Source organism: Pteronotus mesoamericanus, unplaced genomic scaffold (genome assembly GCF_021234165.1).
Source record: "Pteronotus mesoamericanus isolate MK-2021 breed Mesoamerican mustached bat unplaced genomic scaffold, CSHL_Meso_final contig_173, whole genome shotgun sequence".
Taxonomy (NCBI): Eukaryota; Metazoa; Chordata; class Mammalia; order Chiroptera; family Mormoopidae; genus Pteronotus; species Pteronotus mesoamericanus.
In genome coordinates this window covers 16325766-16350777 of record NW_026555072.1, presented here as the reverse complement: position 1 = coordinate 16350777, position 25012 = coordinate 16325766, and the positions used below count along the sequence as shown (strand labels likewise).

Sequence of the window (25012 nt, the reverse complement as noted above, 5' to 3'; positions counted from 1 at the left end):
CAAGGAACGTGTATAAAGGACCCGTGGACAAAGCCAAAGTGGGGAAGGATTGAAGGTGAGAGGCAGGGGCGGGGGGGGGGGGCAGTGGAAAGTGGTGGCGGGAAAATGGAGACAACTGTGAACAATTTAAAAAAATGAAAAAAGAAATAAAAGATTTATTATTATGGCACAAAGCAAACAGTTTTAAATTAAAGTTATTTACAGTGATATATAAAAATATAATGCACATCCACCACATAGTGTATATTTTGGAGAAGGAAAACACAGTAACGTGGAAAGATAAAGCAGGAAACTAATTCATCTAATATTAAAGAGACATTTTGCCTAAAAACAGCAGATAACTCCTCTCAAGATAACGCATTGCTATTTCACTCCCTATGTTAGCAGAACATTCCTTGATTGAAAGCCTAAAAAGTTTCATCTAAAGAATCCCACTTTGTTTACTTCTGAAGGTTAATATCAAATGGAATTTCTTAAGATTGTAAGGACTCATTCCTGCTCATGGCAACATTCTTAAGTTGTTAATTTTTAACATGATTCACAAAGCGGCATTAACCTATAATATCAACAGGTTCCCTTTCCATTAATAGCAAGAATAGTTTACTTTTTAAAATATCAAACTAATGGTGATTTTTATGGCTTCTACTATTAAATTCAAGAATTTTGAACCCCTGCCCTGACCGGCATGGCTCAATTGGTTGAGCGTCATCTCGCGAAATGAAACATTGTGGGCTGGATTCCTGGTCAGGGCACACGCTTGGGTTGCTGGCCAGGTCCCTGGTGGGGGGCGCATGAGAGGAAATTGATTGTTGCTTCTCTTGCTCATCAATGTTTTTCTCTCTCTCTTTCTCGCTCCCTTACCCTTTTGCTAAAAATACATTAATAAAATCTTTTTTAAAATAACCTAGAACGGTGTAAAAAAAAAGAGTTTTGAACCCCATTAAAAATAGCCCATATTCTAAAACTTATTTCTTTCTAGTCTCGAAGAACATGTAGAGCTAAACATTAGGGGCTGTTATAATATTTCTGTTTTCTCTCAAGGTATCTGCTAGCACACCAATTCACTCTGTCAGTATACGAGTTAACATTATTTTTCATAACTTTCATGGTGCTCAGCATTCTCTTCAAAAACTCCCATTAACATTTATTCTTGTTAGTTCTAAAACGAGTAGGCAGAAGTGTCAGCTATCTGAGGAGGATGTGTTTGGCTGAATTGGAATTTTCCTCAATTCTTATTCCAAGAGCTATACTTTGATACAATGTCATAATTCATAAAAATAAAGTTTAATGAAACTTCTAGGTTGTTCAATCTCCATTTCAGATGTTTGGGGACAGTAGTTCAGTGAATAACTTTTTTTTTTTTGTTTTCATACATACAGGCTAATCACTTATGAAGTGTGATTAGTTATAATATCTTACATTTAATGAGTAATTATTTCATGGAAAATGCAGTTCTAAGCGCTTTATGCATACCTTATTTTTATTCTTACTTAAGAGAACAGAAAGCAGAGATGTGGAGAGACTTAAGACAGTTTCCCCAGCATTCCACAGCCACTGAGCTAAAGGAGCTGGGATTTCAACCCATACTTTCTGAATGTGGCTTCTAACCTGTTAGTCAATCTTGTAAACTTCTATGAGATGCTAATGCGGCATTACAACTGTATTTCATATCTTCAAGAAGGAAGAGCAGAGATTGACACATTGAATAGAGACATGGAAGGTGTAAAAAAACGAAACCTCACTTCACCAATGTGTTGACTCATACAAAACAATGTCTGAGCTTAAAAATATACACTAGATGTGATTAACCACAGATTAGATATTGCAAAAAAAACTAGATATGTCAATTTTACAATAGAAATTGTGTGAAATGAATTCTTTAAAAGACTGAAAATAAAAAAGAACAGAATACCAGTGAGTAGTGGGACAGCTTAAGGGATAGGGGACAGAAACATATTTTTTTTAAATGCCTTAAAATTTCTACATTTAATGGAACCTACAAACCCACAGATCCAAGAAGCTTAACAGACCTCAAGAACAGGACATATGATGAAAACTCTACCACGGAATATCATAAACCAGTTGCTCCACTCCCAACCACACTCCCTAATAAACCTCCTGTATGCTAATCTCCATTTTAGAGTGGGCTTCCCAAGAATGCCAACCTGAAATATGTACAAAAATACATAGAAAAGCAACTAGTTTGTGCCACATCTTTGGAAATGGCGAGAGATTTATCATCTCCCCGGGGAAAACCTTATATGACACATATTTCTGCCTTTAAGCTAGGTCCCTAGTGATGTTGCATTAGTTCAAAATTTACTTTAGTGCTATTACAAATGTATTTTCTACATGATGGCAGATTCGAAATCCTGAATTTCTTCTAACTTCTACTGCGAGTGCTGATGTGTGTATAAGTGTGATTCGCATACACATAATTACACAAGATTTTGAAATTATTCATTTCCTACGTTTACATAGTTTACATATATTGTACATAGGTGGTTGAATGTTTACTTTCTTAATATCAAAATGCATATTTTCTATGAAAAAAATTGAGAATGGAGAATTGTAGAGTTGAATATGATACTGCTTTTTATGAATCCAGCATGTTAAGGTGTCGGAACTATTTAATAAATTACCTTCTTCTTTGCTTTCATCTGTCTTGATCAGCATTTTCTGGCATTAAAAATTGGCCACAATTCAAATCTACTTGATTGAGCACTGCTACATGAAATCCGAGTTTAAAAAGTTACAAAAATACTTAAGACTTAGTGTAAGAAACACAATATTTTTATACGCAAACTGTATAGTTTATAATATAAATTATAATCTCTACAATCCAACTTATCTTTATCTGCATACTCAAAAGACACAGCAAGTTGAACTTAAACTATACACTGGTTACAATCCATATGTTGCCTTTCTATTAACATAAACCATAAAAAGTCAATAAGTACCTCCAATTAACTCTGCATTGTTTTGGCCTCTGGACTATCTGAGAAGGCATTTTGTCAATAGAATATATGGAAATATTGCTACATCACCACAAATTGTCCTTAGGGAAACAGAACTGTAATTTTATCATGATGGATATTTCTAGCAACTACATTATTGCTAAATATACCATAAGTTCTTCTCTTGGACAGGATCCAACTTAAAAACACAAACTGCCCTAAAGCCACAGGACACTCTGCTGGAAGATGCTTCCGTGTACCACAGATTCAATTACACTTTCATTAGATAAACCAGTTATGTCTAAGCTAACTCGCATCCTGTCCATAAAAATCCACAGCACAGTCTCCCAACAACATCATCATTATGGTAATGTTCCACTTTGTGTAGTGATGACAACCAAAGTCAGAAATTATATATTTCCATCATCCTTCATAACCTGAATGGAAAGAAGTGAAGCAGTTGTGATACTGTGGTAAAGATAAGTTTGCAAAAAAAGAGATCTCAATATCCTACCTTAAGATACCATTTGTATTTGGCATGTTCCCAATTCTCAGGTATTTGTGTCTTCTTGAGAAACTGTTCAGCTTCTGTTAGCCATTGATTAAACACCTTCATATCATAATGAAACCGTCGCCATTTTTCAACAGATCTGTCAAATCGCCTAGAGGTTAAAAATATGGATCGAGAAAAAGAAATAAATTATATAAAACAAATTATAAGGCATAACATATGTTTAATTACATTGACAATAATATTAAATAGGAAGGACACATTAAAATAAAAGGCTGTGCTTTTTCCCTTTAAAGCTCCATACATTTCTTGATTGAAACAAAGATAAAGGCAACTGTTTTGGAGTATTAACATTCTCTTCCCTGTGAGCATGTTTATTTTTATAATTCTAGGCGTTTAAAAATAGAGTAACGTCTAATAAATTATTTTAAAGCTATTCCATATCAAATGGATGGAAATTAAATGATCTCATAAAGTCTATCAACTTCAATATTACTTTTGATCCAAAAGACTCTATTCATTAGGAGTCTCAAGCATCCAGGATGATGGATGTAACATATTCTAGGTTCAGGTATAAGCAATCAGCCAACTAACTGACAAACTAGTGTAAAACAGGGGATGGGTGCTATATCCCTTTATCCTTATCGTTTTATTGTACCCACTAACATTTTAAATTGAAATGCTGAAGGACCTTGCATGACATTAGTTGGGCTTTACATTTACCTTAAGACAGTTGCACATCAGAATCATCTCGAGGGTTAAAAAGACAGTCACAATACAATTGATTCCAGGCCCCACTCTAGACCCGTTAAATCAGCATTTTTGGAGGTGAGATACTGATATTGGCAGTCTTAAAAGCACCCAGGTGATTGTGATATACAATCAAAGTGAAAGAAATAGTATAAACTAAGTTTTACAGTCTTCTGGGGTTATGATCTACTGGATCTCCAGAAGCCTGTCCAAACACATGTTGGCTAACACTAGACCAAAAGTCATTCTGAACACGCCTGGCTCTGGGGCTGCCTCAGAGTGCAGGAGTCTGTCAAAGTTCTTTGAGTGCTCCGCGTGAGGCACAGTGGATTATAGTTTTAAACATCTTCTGAGTTCTCTACATCCACTTAGGAATTTTAAATAATTTTAGAACTTAATGCCACAACTCCCTACTGTTTTCCTGGGAAGGGAATGAAATTCACATTTATTACACAGTTACTATGAGCCAGGCTCTGGGTTCTGTGCTTTTACGTGCCTTATTTCATCGACTCCTACAACACCCCCTGCACCATAGCAATTATTATCCCTATTTTCCCATGGAGAAAAATAAGAGGGTGAGTTACCTGCCAAAAGATAAATAGGTACAAATGGCAGAGAGGGGATTCTAACTTAGACCCCTCTGGTTTCAATGGTGCCTCTTACCACCTTACATGGTCTTTGACGGGATTTGCTTTTTTTTTTAAGATGATTTCTCACCCTACCAGTTAAACAATGTAGTGACAGAGTTGTAGTAATTTTTTTTTCTTATTTTTCTTTTTTATTATCTTTCAAATATTTAATTACACATCTCCATGTACGTTGCATTCTGTCAGACATTGCATTTAATTACTAACTATATTTGTTATTTTAAAAATATTTAAAACAAAAAGACAAGCCACCAAACAAAAATATTTAAAACAGACAGTATCTTGGCAGCATAAATAAAGGCAGCCAATGGTAACCAGAAGAAATAGTCTCTAACTACAGATAGCTGAAAAATAAGAATTCTGCCTTTAATAATTAATGGTATCCGAGAGCTGGTCAAATATCATATAACCATCAGCCACAAAATGATCTTACAAATATATTACATGTTTAATAATAATTCCATTATTATATGTTTTCCATGCTAATACCCAGTATATGACTTACAAATACATCTTAAGAATTTATTCCCTTAAAAAAATTGTGCATTGTATATGTCTCACAGGTACTCGTATCATTGGACTAAAAAGCATTGTTAAATAAGAATCTACAAAACAATGATGCATCATTGGCACTGTTCCATCTTAATGAGACTATCATTGATTTTCATTTTCATTACATGTTTTTCTGTTGTCAAGTTTCCCACAATGGGCATCTCATACTTTGATATTTTGAAGAATACAGTGATTTAAAAATAATTTGAAAAGGCCATCTCACATACTAACAGCTAGCTACCACCTCGCTCTGCTCGGCTACCATAGTTTGAGAAACAGGCAGAAGGTGACCGGACGGAGCACAGAGAAGTCGTCACTTGGTCACAATTTACCATTCCACCTTCGCAGCGGTCCCTTCCTTACTTTGCTTCTTTTCTTACCCAATCACCGGCATTGTTCGTATTGCCAACTCTTTCAGCTACTGGGAGGCGATCGCTTCTCCAGCATGTGTGCTGTAAATATCCGCTCTCTCTCCCTTGCAGGCCGCTGCGAGACACATCCCCCTCCACCATTCACCACACTGGCAATTACCATCTGCCCCCAGGTTCCACAGAGCCTCCTCGCACCCAAGCCCCTCTTCCTCTTCGCAGGTTACCTCTCTTCTCAAGTCCCGAAGGAAAGGAAATCCATGCAGGTCCGTACAATTGATCACGGTTCACATAGCTCTGCAAGACAGAGCTGGAGGGAGGAAGGGAAGGGAAACAGGCCGAGGGCCAGGGGTTTGCTATTTACATACTTGTTCCAGGTCCACAATAATGAGGAGGGGTGGACCTGCCAGCAGAGGGCTGCCTGCGTTCCCCATGCCCTGCCACCGCCTCAGGACTCTGTGAGTTTGCACTTTGCTCCCATGTTCCTGAAAAGCCCGCCTTTGCTTTTGCGCCTTCTCCCCTATATTTACAATCCAAACCCTTGCATACTTAATGACAAAATCTGAACTACTGTCACTTTGTCAATATCTAAATACAGAGTATTCAATAGAGACTACAGCTGTAAGTGTTGGAAAACTGAAAAGCTGATCTAATTTTATTATTAAATTAATGTTAAAATGAGTACCTCTAGTCAAACAAAATATTACAGAGTAAAAACATGCACTTTTGCACATAATGGCATTTAATGGGAGTAATAATATTTTAAACTCCATTTCAAGCACCACATAAAAATTTTAAATACACTTTTTAGTGTTTAATATGCATTAACAGCAAAGTCTGTCTATTCATAAATTTACTATGTAAAATTTCATTTTTTATCACGATGCCTTATAAACTTAAACTCTTTCCCAGCAATGAAAATTCCAAATGAATAAAATTTTTGCTAGTTTTACAATGTTACATTTGTAAATTTAATCTCTAATCAGTAACTAAGATCCATAAAATCCTCACAGCATTAATCAGACTGTACAAATGTTCGGGGAAAAAGGCAGCACCAATTAAAAACACATAGAGACACTCAAAATAAAATTCAGGGAAATCAATGTAAGTTTTACCCTCTATATTGTTTCTCAGGCAAAAGAATTGCTGCCTTTTTTTTTTTCCCCCTGGCAATAAGAAGAAATGTAGACTCAACTAAATAAAGGACAAAAAATATCAGTATAAACATATGGATAATAAATCAAGTGATTTTAAAATTTTGCAAATATTAAAATTCTCATTCACTATGCAAGCAGTATTTAAAATTACACTGCTGCTCCATTTATGTGCAGCATAACTTATTTCCTGCTGTTCTAAATCAAGTTAGTCAGATTATTCTTGGGCATAAATTACATTTAGGGAGTAATTTAGGTACTTTGGGACATTCTTTAACACTTTCAGGCAATTAAGGTGGTGCTCAATTCCATAAAATAGATTTAAATAAATAACACCCTAGTAGCCCTCCAACACATCCATTGTGGCTTTGTATGTAGGTCTGCTAACTCAGCACTGGGCTGCTGGTTGTCTCCTCCCACGTTTCATTCTGATGTGGTAAGTGGAAGGGATCTTGGCTAAAGTCTCAGGGTCCAAACTGTCGGTAAATGGAAGTGAAATCAGGCATCTGCGTCACACCGTAGTACCTTGCTCTCCTCCACTCCCACCCCGGACCCCACTTCCTTAGGAATAAAGTTATGTCATAAAACCTGAGCGTACTAGCAGGTGTCAAATATTTTCTACAGAATCCGACTCCTCCAAGGAGCTCTCCCATGGCTTGGCTCTCCTCACTTCTCTCTCCTACCCCTCCTACCTCGTGCTCCTAAAACACAGCCCGGATTGTCTCTGCTCTCATGCCTGATAAATATACGGAGCCCAGACCCACGTAGGCGCAATTCGACTCCACTCCGGCTGTCCACCGGCCTCACTACTGCCACTCCCCGGACACAGGACACGGGTTTGGACCGGAAGCCCTGTCCTCGCCTCCTCTGGCAGGTAGAGCGCAGAGTCAGACCGCCTCGCCTCGGTTGGAATCCTGGCTCCACCATGTACTGTGTAGCATTGGGTAAGCAAGTGACTTCTCTGAAGAGCGATTATAAAAGTAGCACCTGCCCCCTTAGGTTATTTGTGAGAGTTACATGAATGAATGTGTCTAAATGTCTTAGAACAGCGGCTGGTGGTATTCAACGAATACGAGTCGTTTTTATTATTACTCTGCCTCTATTTGGCTTAGGTGTTCAAAGGTAAATCCTGTCACTGATATGGAATCCAAGCCATGCCAGTGTCTCTCTGGTCTCCACTGGACATTTAAGAAATGATTTTATCTCTAATTTCAGGATTTAAAGTCATTGAGTAGACAATGTCATTAGCCTGCCTACAGAAGCTGAATCATTACTTCAGCACAGAATCCATGGCTGCCCATGCCTAACTCTGTGTTATATACATCATTTGTTTATTGTTAAAACACCTTTTATTGTTAAACCCAGTGAAATACAGAAAAATGTATACATTGTGACCATAACTCGAGCCAGGAAATTTAAAAAAATAATTCAGCAGTCCCAATCACTAGTCCCGCCTGCCTGCCCCCCATATATCCTTCTCCTGGCTTTCTTGGTAATCATTCCCTTAGAGCTTTGTAACTTAAATATGCATTTCTAACAAAAACAAACTAAGCAAACAACTAGAACAGGTACAGAATCACGGAAATGAAGATCATATGGAGGGTTATCCGTGGAGGGGGGAGAATGGGGGAAAAGGTACAGGGAATAAGAAGTACAAATTGGTAGATACAAAATCGACAGGGGGAGGTTAAGAACAGTATGGGAAATGGAGAAGCCAAAGAACTGATATGTACAACCCATGGACAAGAACTAAGGTCGGGGGGCGTTGCTGGAGGGAAGGGGGTATTGGGGACAGGGGACAAAGGAGAAATCTTGCGACAACTGTTATAGCATAATCAATAAAATATACTTAAAAACATCAAAATTGGTGAATTTTTGTGGAGCCATTTTAATACTGAAGATAGGAGAAACACAACAACAACAAAAATAAATATGTATTCCTAACGCTAGAGTTCAGCTGTTGAATGTTTTTGAATGTTTGATAAACGGAACCATATAATATGTATCCTTTTGCGTGAAGGTTCATTTGCTCAATATTATAGTTTTAAGATTAGTCCATGTGTTGTATATTCATTGCTGTATAACATTCAATCATGTGATTATTTTGGCTGATAATAAGTATTGAGGTTGTTTTAGTTTACAGCTATTATAATGCTGCTATAGACATTCCTATACCTGTCTTCTGGAATGCGTGCACAGCATTTCTGTAGAGTGTATACCTAGGAGTGAAACTAATAAGTCATAGGATACTCACATCTTTCATATTACTAAATGGTGCCACATGGTTTGCACTCTTAGGCAGGAGTAGTGCATGAAAGTTTACACTCCTATTTACAATTTACAATCCAAGTAGCAATGTCTGAGAATTCCAATTGCTACATATTCTCAGCACGACTTCCTACTGTCACACTTTCACATTTTAAGCATTCTGGTTGCTATATGGTGATATCTTATTTTAGTTTTCATTTGCAACCCCCTGACTACTAATGGAGCTAGCAAATTCTGTTTATTGGCCCTGTAAATTTCTTATTTTGCGAGGACAACAGTCTTAGACAGGGTTATTGTGAAACATAAAATACGTTTTTTATTTACTACAAAGTGATCATTCTAGAAACACCATCCAGATCAAGATATTAAACATTGCCAACAGCCAACAAGCCAGCCCGCTTTGTGCCCCTTCCCACTTTTCAAGAACTTTTCCCAGCTTTCAGTCAGACTATTTTTTTCTTAAAGATTGGTAGGGACTCCTCATAATTATGGACGCGCCCACTTCATCACATTATATGTGTATTCCAAATATCTTTTCCCACCCTGTGGCTTTCACTTTCAGTCTCTCAACGTCGTCTTTGTGTATGGAAGTTATTAATATACAATATGGTCTGGTTTATTATTTTAATGTATGAATGCTTTATACATATATTTAAGAAGTCTTCCTTTACCCAACATTTATTGACATACTCTCCTATATATTGTTGTATGTTTTATTAATTTCCTTTTACCAATTTAAATGAGTAATTCCCCTGGATTTTACTTTTGTGTAGAGCACAGGAAAGGAGGTGTATATTTATTATTTTGTAAGCAGGATATTCTATTTTAATTTCGAAGGGAAAGAACGCAAGCAGAACAAAATGATGTCACAGAAACAAGTGTGTGAAGTCTGTGTCTCGCCTTCCACACCCTTCAACTCCGCCAGTACACTCTTATCATAAATACAGAATTTTAAAATTGTATTTAAAGTTAGGCAAAGAAATAATTAGATGTATTTTATAATTAGAGTTAGGCAAAGAAATAAACAAATGCAGTGGTATACGGTGATACCTTCCTCATTCAGTTTTATTGCTTGCTTTTGTATAGAAGGTGTCTTAATTTTAATCATTTTTATTGTTATTCTATTACAGCTGTCCCAGTTTTCCCCCCTTTGCCCTCTTCTGCCCATCCCACCCCCACCCCCGGCTCCCACAGGCAATTCTCACACTGTCGTCCATGTCCATGGGTCATTCATACATGTTCTTTGTCACTATGTCCTTGCTAGCACTTTTGCAGCTCTGGATTGGCATTTTATCTCATAACAACCTGTTTATTTTAGCCTTAATCCTCTCTAGGCTGCGAGTCTGATTCTCAGGCTTCAAACCAGTTGGAGTGGTACTTTGATTTTAAGTTCCTCACAGTGCTTATAATAATTGAGTTTAGGAAGTCATTTTCATGCCTTTCTTCCTTCTCTCCACTGCTAAATTTCTACACATCTTGTTTCCCTTGTTTCTCATAATAACTTTTCATTTAGTTCCATAAGAGCAAGCAGAAAGGACAGACTTCATTTGAACTGGATCGCCAACATCAACACTTAACATAAGCTCCTTCCAATCAGAGGGGCTATTGCCACACCTAAAGGATACAGGAGCATTTTGCTGTCATAAAATACCTAAGTAACTAGTTCGCTTACATGCTACAGGTGAACCTCTTGGATTTTCTGGCTGTATATTCTCCTATACAATCTCCTTCACTCTTCAAGGTTCAAATACCATCTACAGCAGGGGCTGGCAAACTTTATCTTGACGATAAATATTTTAGGCTTTTTTGGCCATGCAGTCTTTGTTCCAACTACTCAACTCTGCCATTATATCTCAAAATCAGCCATAAACTGAACATAAGCAAATGGATTTGGCTGGGTCTCAATAAACTTTATTTAACAAAAACAAGTGTTGGGTCAGGTTTGGCCTACGGGTTGCACTTTACCTACCCTTCATCTATAAACTGATTAGCACAAAGCCCCAGACCCTTACCTTAGCTCTATTCTCACTGGAACAGTCTATGTGAACCTCAAACATGGCATTTTAACTTTCTTATTTTCTCCTCTAAGTCTTTACTTGTAATTTTAGCTAATGATTGCCAAGCTAGAAATCTCTCTGAGGTCATCCTTTACTCCTCCTTTTCTTTTCTCTATACCTGTTTGCCTCTATATCCCATGAATTCTAAATCAGAAACAACTCTTAATATGGCCTCTGCCTTCTAACCTCACTACCAGGGCCTCCCTTGAAATCTCCAATGCCTTTTCCTTTGTCACATTCCAATTCTTCTCTCCTTATCGGCATTGTTTGACCACCCTCTAACCTATGTCTACGCTGCCGGCCTTTCTTTTTGATTCCAACACCAACATTCACATAGTTCACAGGTATAACCTACAGTTTAAAACACTGAATATCTTAAAACTTCCATAACAATCCAAAGGAAATCTTAAAATTCTATAGATGTCTAAAGTATTTTTTTTTAAATTTTGCTGGTCTCTCATTAATGCATGTCTGCATGGGATCTAAAATGGGTATTGTGTTAATAGTAGCCTCTCTTTTCCATGAGTAGGCAGATCTGTGGAGGAAGAGGTTAAACTAGGAAAGGCCCATCAATAAGCTTAAGTCATCTTAAATAAATGAGGACTTTTTGAACTCTAAGTACACACAAACACGCCTGCAAATATATATAGGGGTAGGCAAAAGTAGGTTTATAGTTGTAATACAAATAAATCATATAATAATTAATAAATGAGAATAAACTGTGTTTTGCATACTCACAACTGTAACCTTTCTTTTGCCCCACCCCTGTATATACACGCACGTAATATATACACAAAAATGTATAATACATAAAAAGATGTGTATATGTATTTATAGGTGTATATGTATCTATGTGTTTATCCACACACATCAAGCATATTATTTTGGCTTAGAGAGAGACACCATAAACATCCCTGAGATAAATTTCTAAGCAGTCACACAGGTAGGGATGTATATTCTGACCCACTCTTGACATTTGATTATTTCAGTAGCTAATTATAAAAAGAAAAACAAGAGTGTCTCTGATATTTCTCCTGTCTCTGGTATTCCACAAATCTCCTCTGTCCTTCTCTTTTCTAAACATCCTTGCCACAATCCAAAGTCCCAACAGGCCAATGACTGTGTAAAGGGTGTAATATTTGACAGTTCTGTCATGTTGGAAAAATATTCAGGGTTTGCTATTCCTGCACTGCTTCTGAAAAAAAAAACAATGTAGGTTTATGCTAATATTAACCTAAAAATTATGCAATTTCAATGTCTTGATTTGGCACAATTAGCACCCTATAAAAATACCCAAAGTAGCAAAAATAGTTTGCTATTAGTGAGCTATAATGTTACCTTACATAGTAGGATGTTTTAGGCAAATTAACTACACTGATTCAGCAGTCTAAATTACATAATTTGAATTTCTTAAAAAGTTTTAGGTAGCATTCCTTCTGTGGACTTGATATATTCATGGATATCCTTTACAAAATGTGAGCATCTTATATATTTAGTCCTAATTTGCATATCTTCTAGTATATAGTCCAAGTAAAGATAATACAGTGCTTGACATCATAGCTTCTAAATCTTTATTTGTCGGTAACTTCTAAATCTTATCTTTAATTTGTTGGCTCCAGGAGATATTTGAAATAAGGATGTCTCTCTCTTCATTCAAACATAAAACATACGTCATTGATGTAGAAACTTTTACCTAGAAATAGTAGCAAAAGCAGGAACAAAAGTAAAAAGCCATCAATATGTGCTAAGCACTCTACTACGTACTTAAGAGTCAACACAATACTAAAATTTTCAACAACACCTTAGGGTAGGTACTATTATTATGTTAATTTTGCAGACGAGAAAACTGAGAATTTGGGAGGCTTAGCAACTTGTACATTTCTAAGCAGGAATGCAAGGCAACACTAGATTTGAATGCAACTAGTTTATAGTGTATACGGTTTTATTTTTAGCATCATTAGGATCAGTAAGTAGCATATTATATCATGGAAGACAAGAAATCATACTTCTATAACATACTGTCTTCTTGGGCATAAAGCATGCTGTTGCTGTTCAGTCCCAGTCCTATATATCTGAGCATCATACATCTTATATTAAAAAAGAAAACAAATTAATACATGACCTAACATCCTTTTCAAGCCTCATTTTCTCAAACTAACATCTCTTCTTTATAGCTACATCAGGATGAATTAAATGGAATTTCTCTTGTTTGTGCAGGAACATCCTTGATGGTTCTTCATCTTGTTTTCTTCTTGTTTTGTTCCTATTATTTTTTGCCTTCAAATGTTATTTCTTCAAAACTTTATGTCCAGATATAACTTCCTCTTTGAGAACCGTTCTGATGCTCCCAACTAGAAATAATTCACCCCCTCTCCGAACTTCCCTAATACTCCTTTGTCCTGCTTTAAAGAATTTATTCCATTCTAACTTATATTGGTGTCAGTACACCCAAACTACAGTGAATGGTCTCTAAGGCTAGAAACAATGTTGAATCGCCGTTTTCACCTTCTGTAACAGGTACTGGTCAATACTCTTGAGCTTAATTTTTACAGATTCAAAATGAACTTAAGTTTAATATGTACAATTGGTGTCCATTTTGAATCATTGCACTTTTTGAAAGGAAATGTTATGTAGGTTAGAAATCCCAAACTGTCGTCTTTAAAAATGAAGATATACTTTTTGATTTAAAAGCAGGTCATAAAACATGGAGGTTGTGCAGCATTTGAAATGTGAAAACAGGTGGACATGCGTTTGAAATTCTGCTTTGTTGCTATATAGTGCTTTGTAATTTAATTTGCTTATTTCAGAATTCTCATTTGTGAAGTAGACGTAATATCTGCTTCACAGTGTTGTTATAAAAAGTCGGAATAATAAGGCAAAGATTCTAAGCACATAGTAGTACTCAAGTAATGCTGGCAATAACAATAATCATAATATCCAGATCTATCTGTGTGTCTGTCTTTCTATTTATCTATCTTCACACAGAACAGTAGGCTGGTATCATCAGGTAGATCTAGTATTCTTGTCTTTTAAAACTCATGTATTTCAGTATGTGTAAAATGATTATAACTGAGCAAAACAAAAGTACTACAGCAAATGGAGTCATATCTTTCTTTGGAGTCAAGAAACTTTCCTTGTTTCTTTCTGAATGAGGGAGAGACAGTACACTTGACCTGGCTACCAGAAATTTAATGTCAATTTTTTGCTGCTAAGCTAAAGGATAATGATAAGGGTAAAAAAAAACATTTTATTTAAAAATAGAGGGTGATAGATTTTGATCTTCAGGGCAAGAAAAACATTTTGGGGTAGTTATCTTCTCAAAAGTATTATTAAAACACAAGTAAGATATTAAAAATAGAAAAGCATGACATTTTGCTTCTTTAGGTTGCCAAAATGTTCATTTTTTCCATAGGCTGCTACAGGAATTCAAATTCACCACTTGAGATTAGCTTATGAAAGTGTAATCTTTTACATGAGGACTCATTTCTTTGGACTGTGATTAAAAGTAAGGATTAAGAACACTGTGTATATTAGAATATATTTGCTATGAGAGCAAAATAGCACAAATATAAAAATAAAATAGAAACAATTAACTTTTCGCTTAGCTTTATTCTATGTGAGCAATTCTATTATCTCTCTTACACACCTGCACGTACACCGTTCCCTTACACAAGGCTGCTTTTCCTATTAAGGTAGTTGTAATTAACAAGAGCCTATACACACCTCACAGTTACCATCTACCACATTAATGAACATGTACAAGCTATTATTTTTTTCTAATGCTTACTACATTTTATTTTAGTTTGGAACTAATCTCAAAGGTGGCATTTTTTTGTTAAATAGTGACTTTTATAATTGTCAATTAATTCTAAAATAATTTTCAAAGAAAGAAAAACTATTCCCATTCTACTGTTATAGGCTGGCCTTTAACCATGCAGAAATAGTATCATAGAAAAAGAATAAATGTAGAAGCACCAAATGAAATTAATGGAGAATTAGTGATGAAATGACACCAGAGTAACATTCCAAGTAGAAATGGCAAGGAGAAAATATCTAGGCCATCAGAGGTTGTAAGTCATAAAGAAAACAGAAACCATCTTCAGTGGACATGACCTATTTTACTTGGAGCTGCACCCATAAGTCAAAGGGAACATATCCAAAGGGCTTTCTTATAAAATTAGATAAGTAGTAATTAATTTCAAGGCAGATTGCTGGTTACATATATCTGACAAAGACAGGATAAATGAGTTAAATGTCAGAAGCCCTTATTAGGATGCGATACTCGTTTACTTGAGTCTATGATCCCCCAGACATTCGGATGTAGCCGCAGGAACCGGGCAACGCGCAGCATGACACCATGTAGGTAAGACGCCTTCCCCTCAAATTCACTGACCTAAAATGTGACGCCCCTCTAGCAAGTGTCACTCAAGGAAACTTTCATCCTATCTGATTTACTACTTTATGAATAAATACCATCGCAAAACGCAGTCCCCTTTTGCTCCTTCACACTCCATTTTATTAAAACACAAGTACATGAGGGAAATACTCTTGGCATAAAACCACTGTATTCATTAAACTTTTTCTTTCCTACACCTGAAGGCACATGTCTAAACTTGTAGGGGTAGTTTATTATTTAATTAGAGCGGCTTCTTTTCTATCATTTTAGGTGTCTCATCTCGGATTGATTAACATCAGTCTGTGCTGTGCTCTCAGGCAAGAAATACAGCTTGTGTGGAGAGAGGAATGAGCAGAAGCAAAATGTAAAAAAAAAAAAAAGTTAAATACAGAAAAACATGAAATGTGTATAGAAATAGAACCTCTAAGAAACAAAATACCAATGGCCAAAGCCCACTAGAAATACTTCATAAATGGGTGTGAAGTATAGAATTTGCACATTTTATTTAACCATTAATTCACTCCTTTAATAAACACTGAGTGCTCAGTATTGGGGCTGGCGGTGTGTTAAATTCAGGGGGTATAAAGGTGGAAAAGATGCTGTGCCTGTCAGTGAGAAAGTCACAGCTCAATGCTGCACTGAGCATCCTCATGAGGGTATGCTGTGAAAATGCACCATATGCTGAACTTGCCCAGTGCACAACCTCTTGCCTTTCCATGCAAAGCACACTGACTCCACTTCCAGGTGCCAGCACTTAGATTCCTTTGCCTGAGGACTCGGTCAGGCCGCAGAGCTCGGCCCACCTGTACGGCAAGCCAGGCTACTAGAAACTAGCAGCTCCAGGAGCAGCTCTCCACCGATGACTGATGAGAGCTGACGTATAAATACCCCAGCTCATCTGACACCCTCAAGTGGGACAACTCTCAGCTCTGTCTTTTACACTGTACCCCAGGGTTTCCTCACGGGGAGGAAGCTCCAGATACACAAAGTGTTAACTGGCTCAAAGATGCATCGTTTATTGGCTTCCTTCTGTTCCCTGTGTCACTTGCCAAAGATGGTCCCTGTACCTCCCAAATACCCTACTTTGACTGGACTTCTTTCTTCAGGATCTACTTTTGAGGGAATTCAAATGAAGACAAAGACAGTGCCAGCAGAGGGGAGAGTGGATTAATTCTACCCTATAGGATTGCGGGAGTAGGAGAGAGCAAGTTGTTTGGGAAGGCGTCCCGGGAGCCGGGGGCCGACCTAGGGGAGCGGAGGTGCCTCAGATGGAAGAGAGAGGAAGGGCCTTTTAGGAAGCAGAGCCAGCATGTGGGAAGGCTTAGCCTAGCAGGTCTAAAACTAACATCCATCACTTGGAGGGCTGTTAAAACAGACTACTGAGCTCCACCTTCAGAGTTTCTAATATTGTAGAGCAAGAACTTTAATTGCTTTTAAAAAAATTTTTCTTGTTGACACTATTACAGATGTCCCCACTTTCCCCCTTACCCACCTCCATCCAGCTCCCACTCACCCACTTCCTTCTGGCTATCATCACACTGTTGTCTGGGTCTACGGGTTCTGTCTGTTTTTTGCTTAATCCCATCACCTTCTTTCAACCAGTCCCCTCCCTCCCACCTCTCCTCTGACAGCTGTCAGTCTGTCCCATGTATCCCTGTCTCTGTTTCTATTATTGTCTGTTAGTTTATTTTGTCCATTAGATTCCACATGGAAGTGAGATCATATGGTCTTTGTCTTTCTCTGACTGGCTTATTTCATTTAGCTTAATATTCTCCAGGTCCACCCATGCTATGACAAAAGGTAAGATTTACTTTTTTTTTATGGCCAAATAGTATTCCATTGTATAAATGTACCACAGCTGTTTTATCCACCCATCTACTGATGGGCATTTGGGCTCCACATCTTGGCTATTGTAAAGAACTCTGCTATGAACATAGGGTACATATATTCTTCTAATTGACCCAACAATTCCACTTCTGGGAATATATCCTAAGAATCCCAGGACACCAGTTCAATAATTTTTGTTTCTAAGAAGTTCTCACGTGATGTTGATGCTGCTGAGGTGGGGACCACCCTTTCAAGAACCCCTAGGATGGAGGAAATGGCCAAATGAGAGGTGGGAAAGAGAGACTGGATCAAGATTTTTAAGGTTTGTGAATATTCTGTGATCTAAGCTTTTTTCCCCTTTAAGTTCACTATTGTTAAAATTGTTTATTGCAAAAATAACTTGTCAAACAAAATTACTAAATAGTTGTAGATTTATGTAACATAATGAATGACAAAATCCTTGGAGAGGGAACATACAGATATTTCTTATACACTTCCTGGAACAATTTCTTTGGTTCTATTCTCTGCACAAATTTTCCATATATGTAACCTATATTTCATATTTCCCACTAACCCTATGACTGTCAGTTTGGCAGGTTCATGCTTCTCACAAGCTATGGACCTGGACCACAGCATCACTGGCTGGTTCAACAACTGACCAGCAGGGCCAAAGACATCCATGACTGAAAGAAACCACAAAGTATTAGTTGTCTATAACTGTTCTTGACTTTGAGGACACATTGCATTTTATCCTTGAATGGCAGGTTTAGTCATATTGGGTAATGAAAAGAAATACAGGTTATTACTAGTTGTCTTTCTGTTTTAAACATGTATAAATGCTAAGTTTTGAATTACTAATTCAACCCTCACACTAGTAATTGTTCTGTTCAGATTTTCTATGTCTCATGATTCAGCCTTGGAAAGTTGTACATTCCAAGGAATTTAGTAATTTCTTCTAGGTTGTCCAATTTGTTCATAGTAGTCTCTTACAAATATTTGGTTTTATGTACTATCAGTTGTAATGCCTCCTCTTTCATTTCTACTTTTAGAGAGAGTCTTCTCTCTATTCTTGTTAGATAGTACAATTGCTCATCTATATTTATAATTCTCTGCCCCCTTTTGGGCATAGTGGTGATTATAAGTCCCTGTTCCATGCATGTGTTTCCTGTTTTAGCGAACCCTGAGACTTCTTGTTGTAATGGTGGAATGAGAGGACACTAGAGCCTCACTAAGCTGAGGTCCTTGAGCGACTATAATGATCAGGACCCTTTCTTGACCTATGCTGTATATGCAGCAAATGAATCTTTGGGGGAGAATCAAGACAGCAGAGGAGTGAGTAGAAGTCACACTGACCTCCTCGCAGGACCAATCTGGAATTACAATTAATTGTGGAGAAATCACCTCAAACAAACAACTGGACAATGGCAAGAGAGGAGCCTTATAACCTCAGACAGACAGAAGAATCAGCTTTAGCACAGCCTGACTGGTAAGGAGTGTGGTAGAGACTTGAGAAGGTGGGTGGGGCACCCACAGGTGGCAGCATCAGAAGGATATTGAAACAGCCAGTTGGATCCCCCTGAGAAGGGAGGGGTCTAAACCATAAGCGGAGACCCCCAGCCTACAGCATCAGAGCCCAAAAAGTACACAGGCAACAACCAGCTGCAAAAAGCAGCAGGGCTGCTCTCCACCAGAGACAGGCGGCTGGAGATGCCAAGAGCCGTCTAAAGGGCCAAAGCATAAATTTTTATTTGCAGCCCCTTGCCCTGGTCTCTGGCAAAGGTGGGGGGGCAGAGTTGGCTAGAGACACCTAAGGAGAGACGGGGGAAGGAAGCTTTGGGGAGTGAACGCAGAGAGTAGCCGATGGGATCCCGGTGCTGAGGCATCCCTCATGCGGCAGCAGCCATTTTGTTCAGGCAGATCACTCCTCTGAGTGACAACAGCATGAGAGGACCCATTAGCCATGCCCCCAGGGTGGACACTGCCCCACCCTGTTGTGTTTCTAAGTCAGCCTGCTGAGGGCACAGTGACTAGATTAACAGCTGAAGGAGACAGCCACAAGAAGTAGATTCCTGGAAGTCTTAAACAGACTGCCTAAGGTCAGACACGGTCAACATCTGAAATCATCAAAGGCAGATTCTGAAAGGAAAAACAGCGGTCTCTTACCATAGAATTTTACACCACAAAGTCAGGAAATCAAGAAAGATCAGTGTAAGAAGCAGAAGCAAAAGAGAAGAGTCTCACAAATAATGGGAACACCACCCAGTTGAAGGGAAAGGAGGAATCCCCAGAAAGAGAACTAAATGAAATAGAGACAAGTAAACTATCAGATATTGAGTTCAAAATAATGGTTCTAAGGAAGCTCAATGAGCTCAGAGAACTCAGAGAAAATTACAAAAAACTGCAGGGAAACTACGAGGAACTTACTGAAAACTATTTCAGCATGAAAAAGGACATAGAAACTATCAATAAGAGACAAGAGGAAATAAAGAATGCTGTTTCTGAATTGAAGAACACAGTAGAAAGAATCAAAAGCTAGGCTAGATGAAGCGGACTATGAAATGAGTGAGCTGGAGGATAAGGTAGAAAAAAGCTCCCAGAAAGAGCAAGAAAATGAAAAAATAGACTCAAAAAGAATGAAGAGGCATTGAGGGAAATGCAGGACAACCTTAAATGTACTAATATCCATATAATAGGGATACCAGAAGGAGAAGAAAAGTAGCAAGGAATAGAGAACCTGTTTGAAAAAGTAATGATAAAAAACTTCCCTAACTGGAGGAGAGAAAAAGTCACACAAGTCCAGGAAGCACAGAGGGTCCCATTCAAGAGGAACCCAATGAGGCCCTTTCCAAGACACATCATCATTAAAATGGCAAATATCAAATACAGAGAATTCTAAAGGCAGCAAGGGAGATAGAGGCAGTAACATATAAGGGAGCCCCAATACTCCTAGCAGCTGACTTCTCAACAGAAACACTGCAAACCAGAAGGGACTGGCAAGAAATATTCCAAGCAGTGAAAAGCAAAGGCCTGCAACCAAGACTGCTCTACCCAGCAAGGCTCTCAGTTAAAATGGAAGGTGAAATAAGGAGTTTCTCAGAAAAAGAAGGCTAAAAGAGCACACCTCCACCAAACCAGAATTGCAAAATATGCTAAAGGGACTTTAAAAAGATGAAGAGAAAGAGTCTATGAATACCCAGTTCCTTTCACAGTCACCAATACTTGATATTACCAATATTTTTAATACTTATTAATCTGATTGTGACAATGATGTGTTATTTTAATTGTTACCTTATTGTTTAAACTAAATCTGTTTTTGTGTATTTCTTGTCTATTTCTATTATTTTAAAAAAACTTTAAATGACTTTTTGGTATTCTTTATCCATTTTTTTTATTAAATGTTTGTAAAATGTTTTCCCTAAAAAAAAAAAACCCCAAATATTAACCTTTTTTTAGATGTGTGGCAAATACTTTCCTATTCTATTACTTGTCCTTTAACTTTTTAAAATATGTATATTGATTTTTAGTCTTAAATGTTTAATATAGTCATATTGTCAATATTTTACTTTATAGCTTCTGGGTTTGAATATTTTACTTCAGCATAAGAAAAAGATTATTTTGCATTTTCTCTTAAAACTTAGATTTTACATATTGATTTTTAACTCACCTGAATATTTTTTATATAATTTGTGAAATAAGGCTCTTTATTTGTTTTATTTCAAGTCATAGTGGTCCATGCACCATATTTGTTGAATGAGCCTTATTTTCCCCATTGATTTGAAACACCAATTGAATCACATATTACACTGTTAGATATATATGTTTGTTTCTAGAATGCTCATTTTATTTCATTGATCTACTTGATTATTTCTGTGCTGGTGTCATGTTGTTTTAATTGCTGAGACTTTATAATGGATTTAAATTTTTTAATATTTTACAATAGATCTTGACATTTAAAAAAATCAATCTGCATTTTTTAAAAAAAGAGAAAGAAGGAACTCCTACCTTTTGTGACGACACGGATGGAAATGGAGAATATTATGCTAAGTGAAATAAGCCAGTTGGTGAAAGACAAACACTATATGATCTCATGTATAATGGGAATCAATTCAACAACATAAACTAACAAACAAAATAAACCACAGGCACGGAAATATGGAGCAGACTGAAAGTGACTAGAGGGAATGGGGAAGGAGGACAATGGTGGAAAGAAGGGGAAGGGACTAGACAAAGAACATGGCCCATGGACATGGACAACAGAGGGGGCATTGACTGTGGGAATGGGGTGGGGATGGGATGGGTGGAGGGAGGCAAAAGGCGAAAAATTGAGACAACTGTAATAGAATAAACATGATTTAAAAATTTAAAAAATAAATTAATTAATTAAAAAATAAATAAAAGCTTTAAAAAAAGAAAAGAAATGAATCTTTGCTCTTTCTAGCCAAAGATATTTTGGGGCTGTTTGTTACAGTAGCGTAACATAGCCAATCATGACTAATACACTGTATTCCTCTTTCTTGGTTTCCTTTGTCACTTGGTAAAGTACTTTCTCTTATAGATTTCTGGAAAAAAATGGCTTAAATGATGCAAGTTTTTGAGACTGTCTAAAAATGACTTTATTCTCTCCTCACACTAAATGTTTAGTTTGTCAGAGTATATAATTTGTCTACTGTCGAGTAACAAACTATCCCAAGACTTAGCATCGTAAAACCAAAAAAATATTTTTTATCCAACACTTTCTGAGGGTCAAGAATCCAAAAGTTGTTATCCAAGAATTGGAATCACGAGTCCAATATTATCTCCAAATTTCCTCTAGAGAGCAAAATCACCCACAGATGAGAACCACTGAATGAATATCATCCTCTAAGATTCTTACATTTTCTTTCTCATTTTAAATTTCTTTGTGTGTTTATACTACTTTATGGAGGATTTATTCAAAATTATCTTCTATCTCTCTTTCAAAATTTATTTCTGCCACTCATTTTTTATTAGACTTTACTTCTTAGGGAAGTTTTAGGTTTATGGCAAAATTGAGCAGAAAGTATAGTGAATGTTCACACCCTTACTTCCCCGCACTGACACAAGGCCATCACCATTATCAACATCCAGTACCAGAGAAATACATTTTTACAACTGACGAACCTACACTGACAAATAATAATTGCCCCAAGTTCATAATTGACATTAGACTTCCTACTTGGTGTTGTGCATTCTATGGCTCTGAACAAATATATCATGACATGTTCTCATCATTACATAGTATTACACAGAATATTTTCATTGCTTTAAAACTATAAAATTTTTTATCATTTTTTAGTTATTTTACTACAGTTGTCCCAATTTTTCTCCCTTTGCCCTCCTCTGCCCATCCCACCCCCAACTCCCACAGTCAATCTCCACACTGTTGTCCACATCCGTGGGTTATTCATATATGTTCTTTCATTAGTCCCTCCCCTTCTTCCCACCATTCCTCCCCTCCCTCTCCTCTGGTTGCTGCCATTATGTTCCATGTTCCCATGCCTGCGGTTCTATTTTGCTCATAAGTTTATTTTGTTTATTAGATTCCTATTATTACATTTTTAATTTGAATAACCCTTCCATTTCTCTGAAATGTGATTTTTCTCTAATCTCTTACACTTTCCTGTACTATGGATGCAGTAATTAGTCTCACTCTGAGATAACAGTTAGAGTGGTGTTTAACAAGGTTCGTCCAGATCTATGTCTTTATTTCCCCAGAGTTTCTTGACTTGTTTATATTGTTGTTGTTCTTTCCAAATATGACTGCTTTTTTTATATTGGTTTCTTTCTTTTGTGTTAGTGACTTTTTTTCCCCTAATATTTGGAAATCCTTGACTGTCTCTTAAAATTAAGGTACTTACATGCATATTGGAGGCTTTCTTTGTACACGTGGGGCTTACCAACTGGCAGGCGTCAACACAAGCTCATCAGCCAAGGGTCTGGCTATTTCATTGGTGGATCATAACATATCCTTAACAATAGATCTTTTATGACAATCAACTTCTCTACAGAAAAAAAACTTATGGTCTCCTCTCCAGAGCACAGAAATTTAAGAGCCAGGCAGAGGAGGAGGGACTGGTGTTCTCACGATTATACTGACCTTACTTTAATCTCCTGTTTTCAGGGTGAGGACTCATTCCTTCCATCAACCGATTCTATTGTCTGCATGTTGAGAGTTTTTCTCTCTCAGCCTCACCAGAAAGCAAACTACTCAGTGATGTCTGTTTTGATGGGACAGAAGGAGTGTCTAACTTCTCTGAGCTGGAGACTTGGCATCTCATTGCTCCTCGAAGGGCTTCAAAAAAACCATTTATTTGTAGCCCCACTCAAGGATGCTTCCCTCTGAAAGACCCATGCCCTCAATTCAGGAATCTTTCTGGGGTCCTGCACAACAAACTGGCTTCCTTGTCTTAATTTCTGCCTTTATAAACTTGATCCATCTTTGCAGATATCTCGCCTTTCATTTTCTTTGCCATTCTGAGCCTGTATCTTTTTTTATTCTTTCAGATATCTCACAATAATATGGGCAAGAGAGGCGGTAGAAGGATGTCATCGCCAGTTATTTTGAACTGGAGGCCTGTGGTGGAGTGCGTGTCCTATTGTGTCTCCTCACATACCCCATCTAACATTTTGTAGTTGCTTCCACCTTGCCCATCCAGTCCGTGCTCCATCCAGTCCTTTCAGGCTTCAAGTTCCTGCACTGCAGTGTTACTAGGGATAGTTCCAATCCGTTCATCAAGCAAGGGACTGGCGCTGACACAGTTCCTAGTTGCAAGGTTATGTCACTATTCCTAGGCCTACATGGGCCCATAGCTTTATGTGAGCTGTAGCCCCAGGCTACAGCCTGAAGCAGCGCTTCCCCACCCCACCCCCCGCCCCCAGTCTCTTTTCATGAATGGAAGAGCCACAAACCAGACTCTAGTTTTGAACATCGAATGTGTTTCTAGTTCCCCACGTTGCTCAAAGCAATTTTAGTCCCACTTACCCCACAGCACCTAGATTCCCAGTTGCCACTGTTCTTTGTAAGTCGGTGATGCTCCACTCCCTGACTTACATTTATGTTCCTGAAGAACTTTGTAACTTTATGTGTGTGTGAGTGTATAGAAATATCTCCTTTTTATTTTGCACTTTTTCATTGCTATATTTTTAGAGCAGATGAGGATGCCACTTGGATCAGAAATCTCTAATTATAATTTTGCTTTGTCTCTTTACAATGAACTCCAGCATAATGTATAATTTTTCACAATGTCTCTGCCCAATTTACAAGCCACTATATTATAGCCTTAAATGGAAGCTCTATTGTGAGGCATATGTGTGTAATGTATTTTATACAGTTCACTAGAGATACGTGTGCCACCATGCCCCTTTCAAAGAGACCCAAGATCACTTGGTTAAGGTTATTTTCCAACATATAAAAGTAACCTCCTTTCCTGACAAGGAGACATGACTACTAACCCAACATCTTTGGTGCCCACACTTAGAACTGGCCACATATCGTTCCAATTGCACC

The 25012-nt window shown here is 37.5% G+C and overlaps 1 protein-coding gene across 2 annotated transcripts in view; it reads right to left on the bottom strand.

The window, feature by feature from the left end:
• DMD (dystrophin) overlaps positions 1 to 25012 on the bottom strand; it is a 1878371-nt gene that overhangs the window by 1025944 nt on the left and 827415 nt on the right. For both annotated transcript variants that reach the window (XM_054566574.1, XM_054566573.1), the window contains exon 44: positions 3472 to 3619. In XM_054566574.1, the coding sequence (XP_054422549.1) occupies positions 3472 to 3619 (148 nt within the window). The remainder of the gene's footprint in view (positions 1 to 3471; positions 3620 to 25012) is intronic.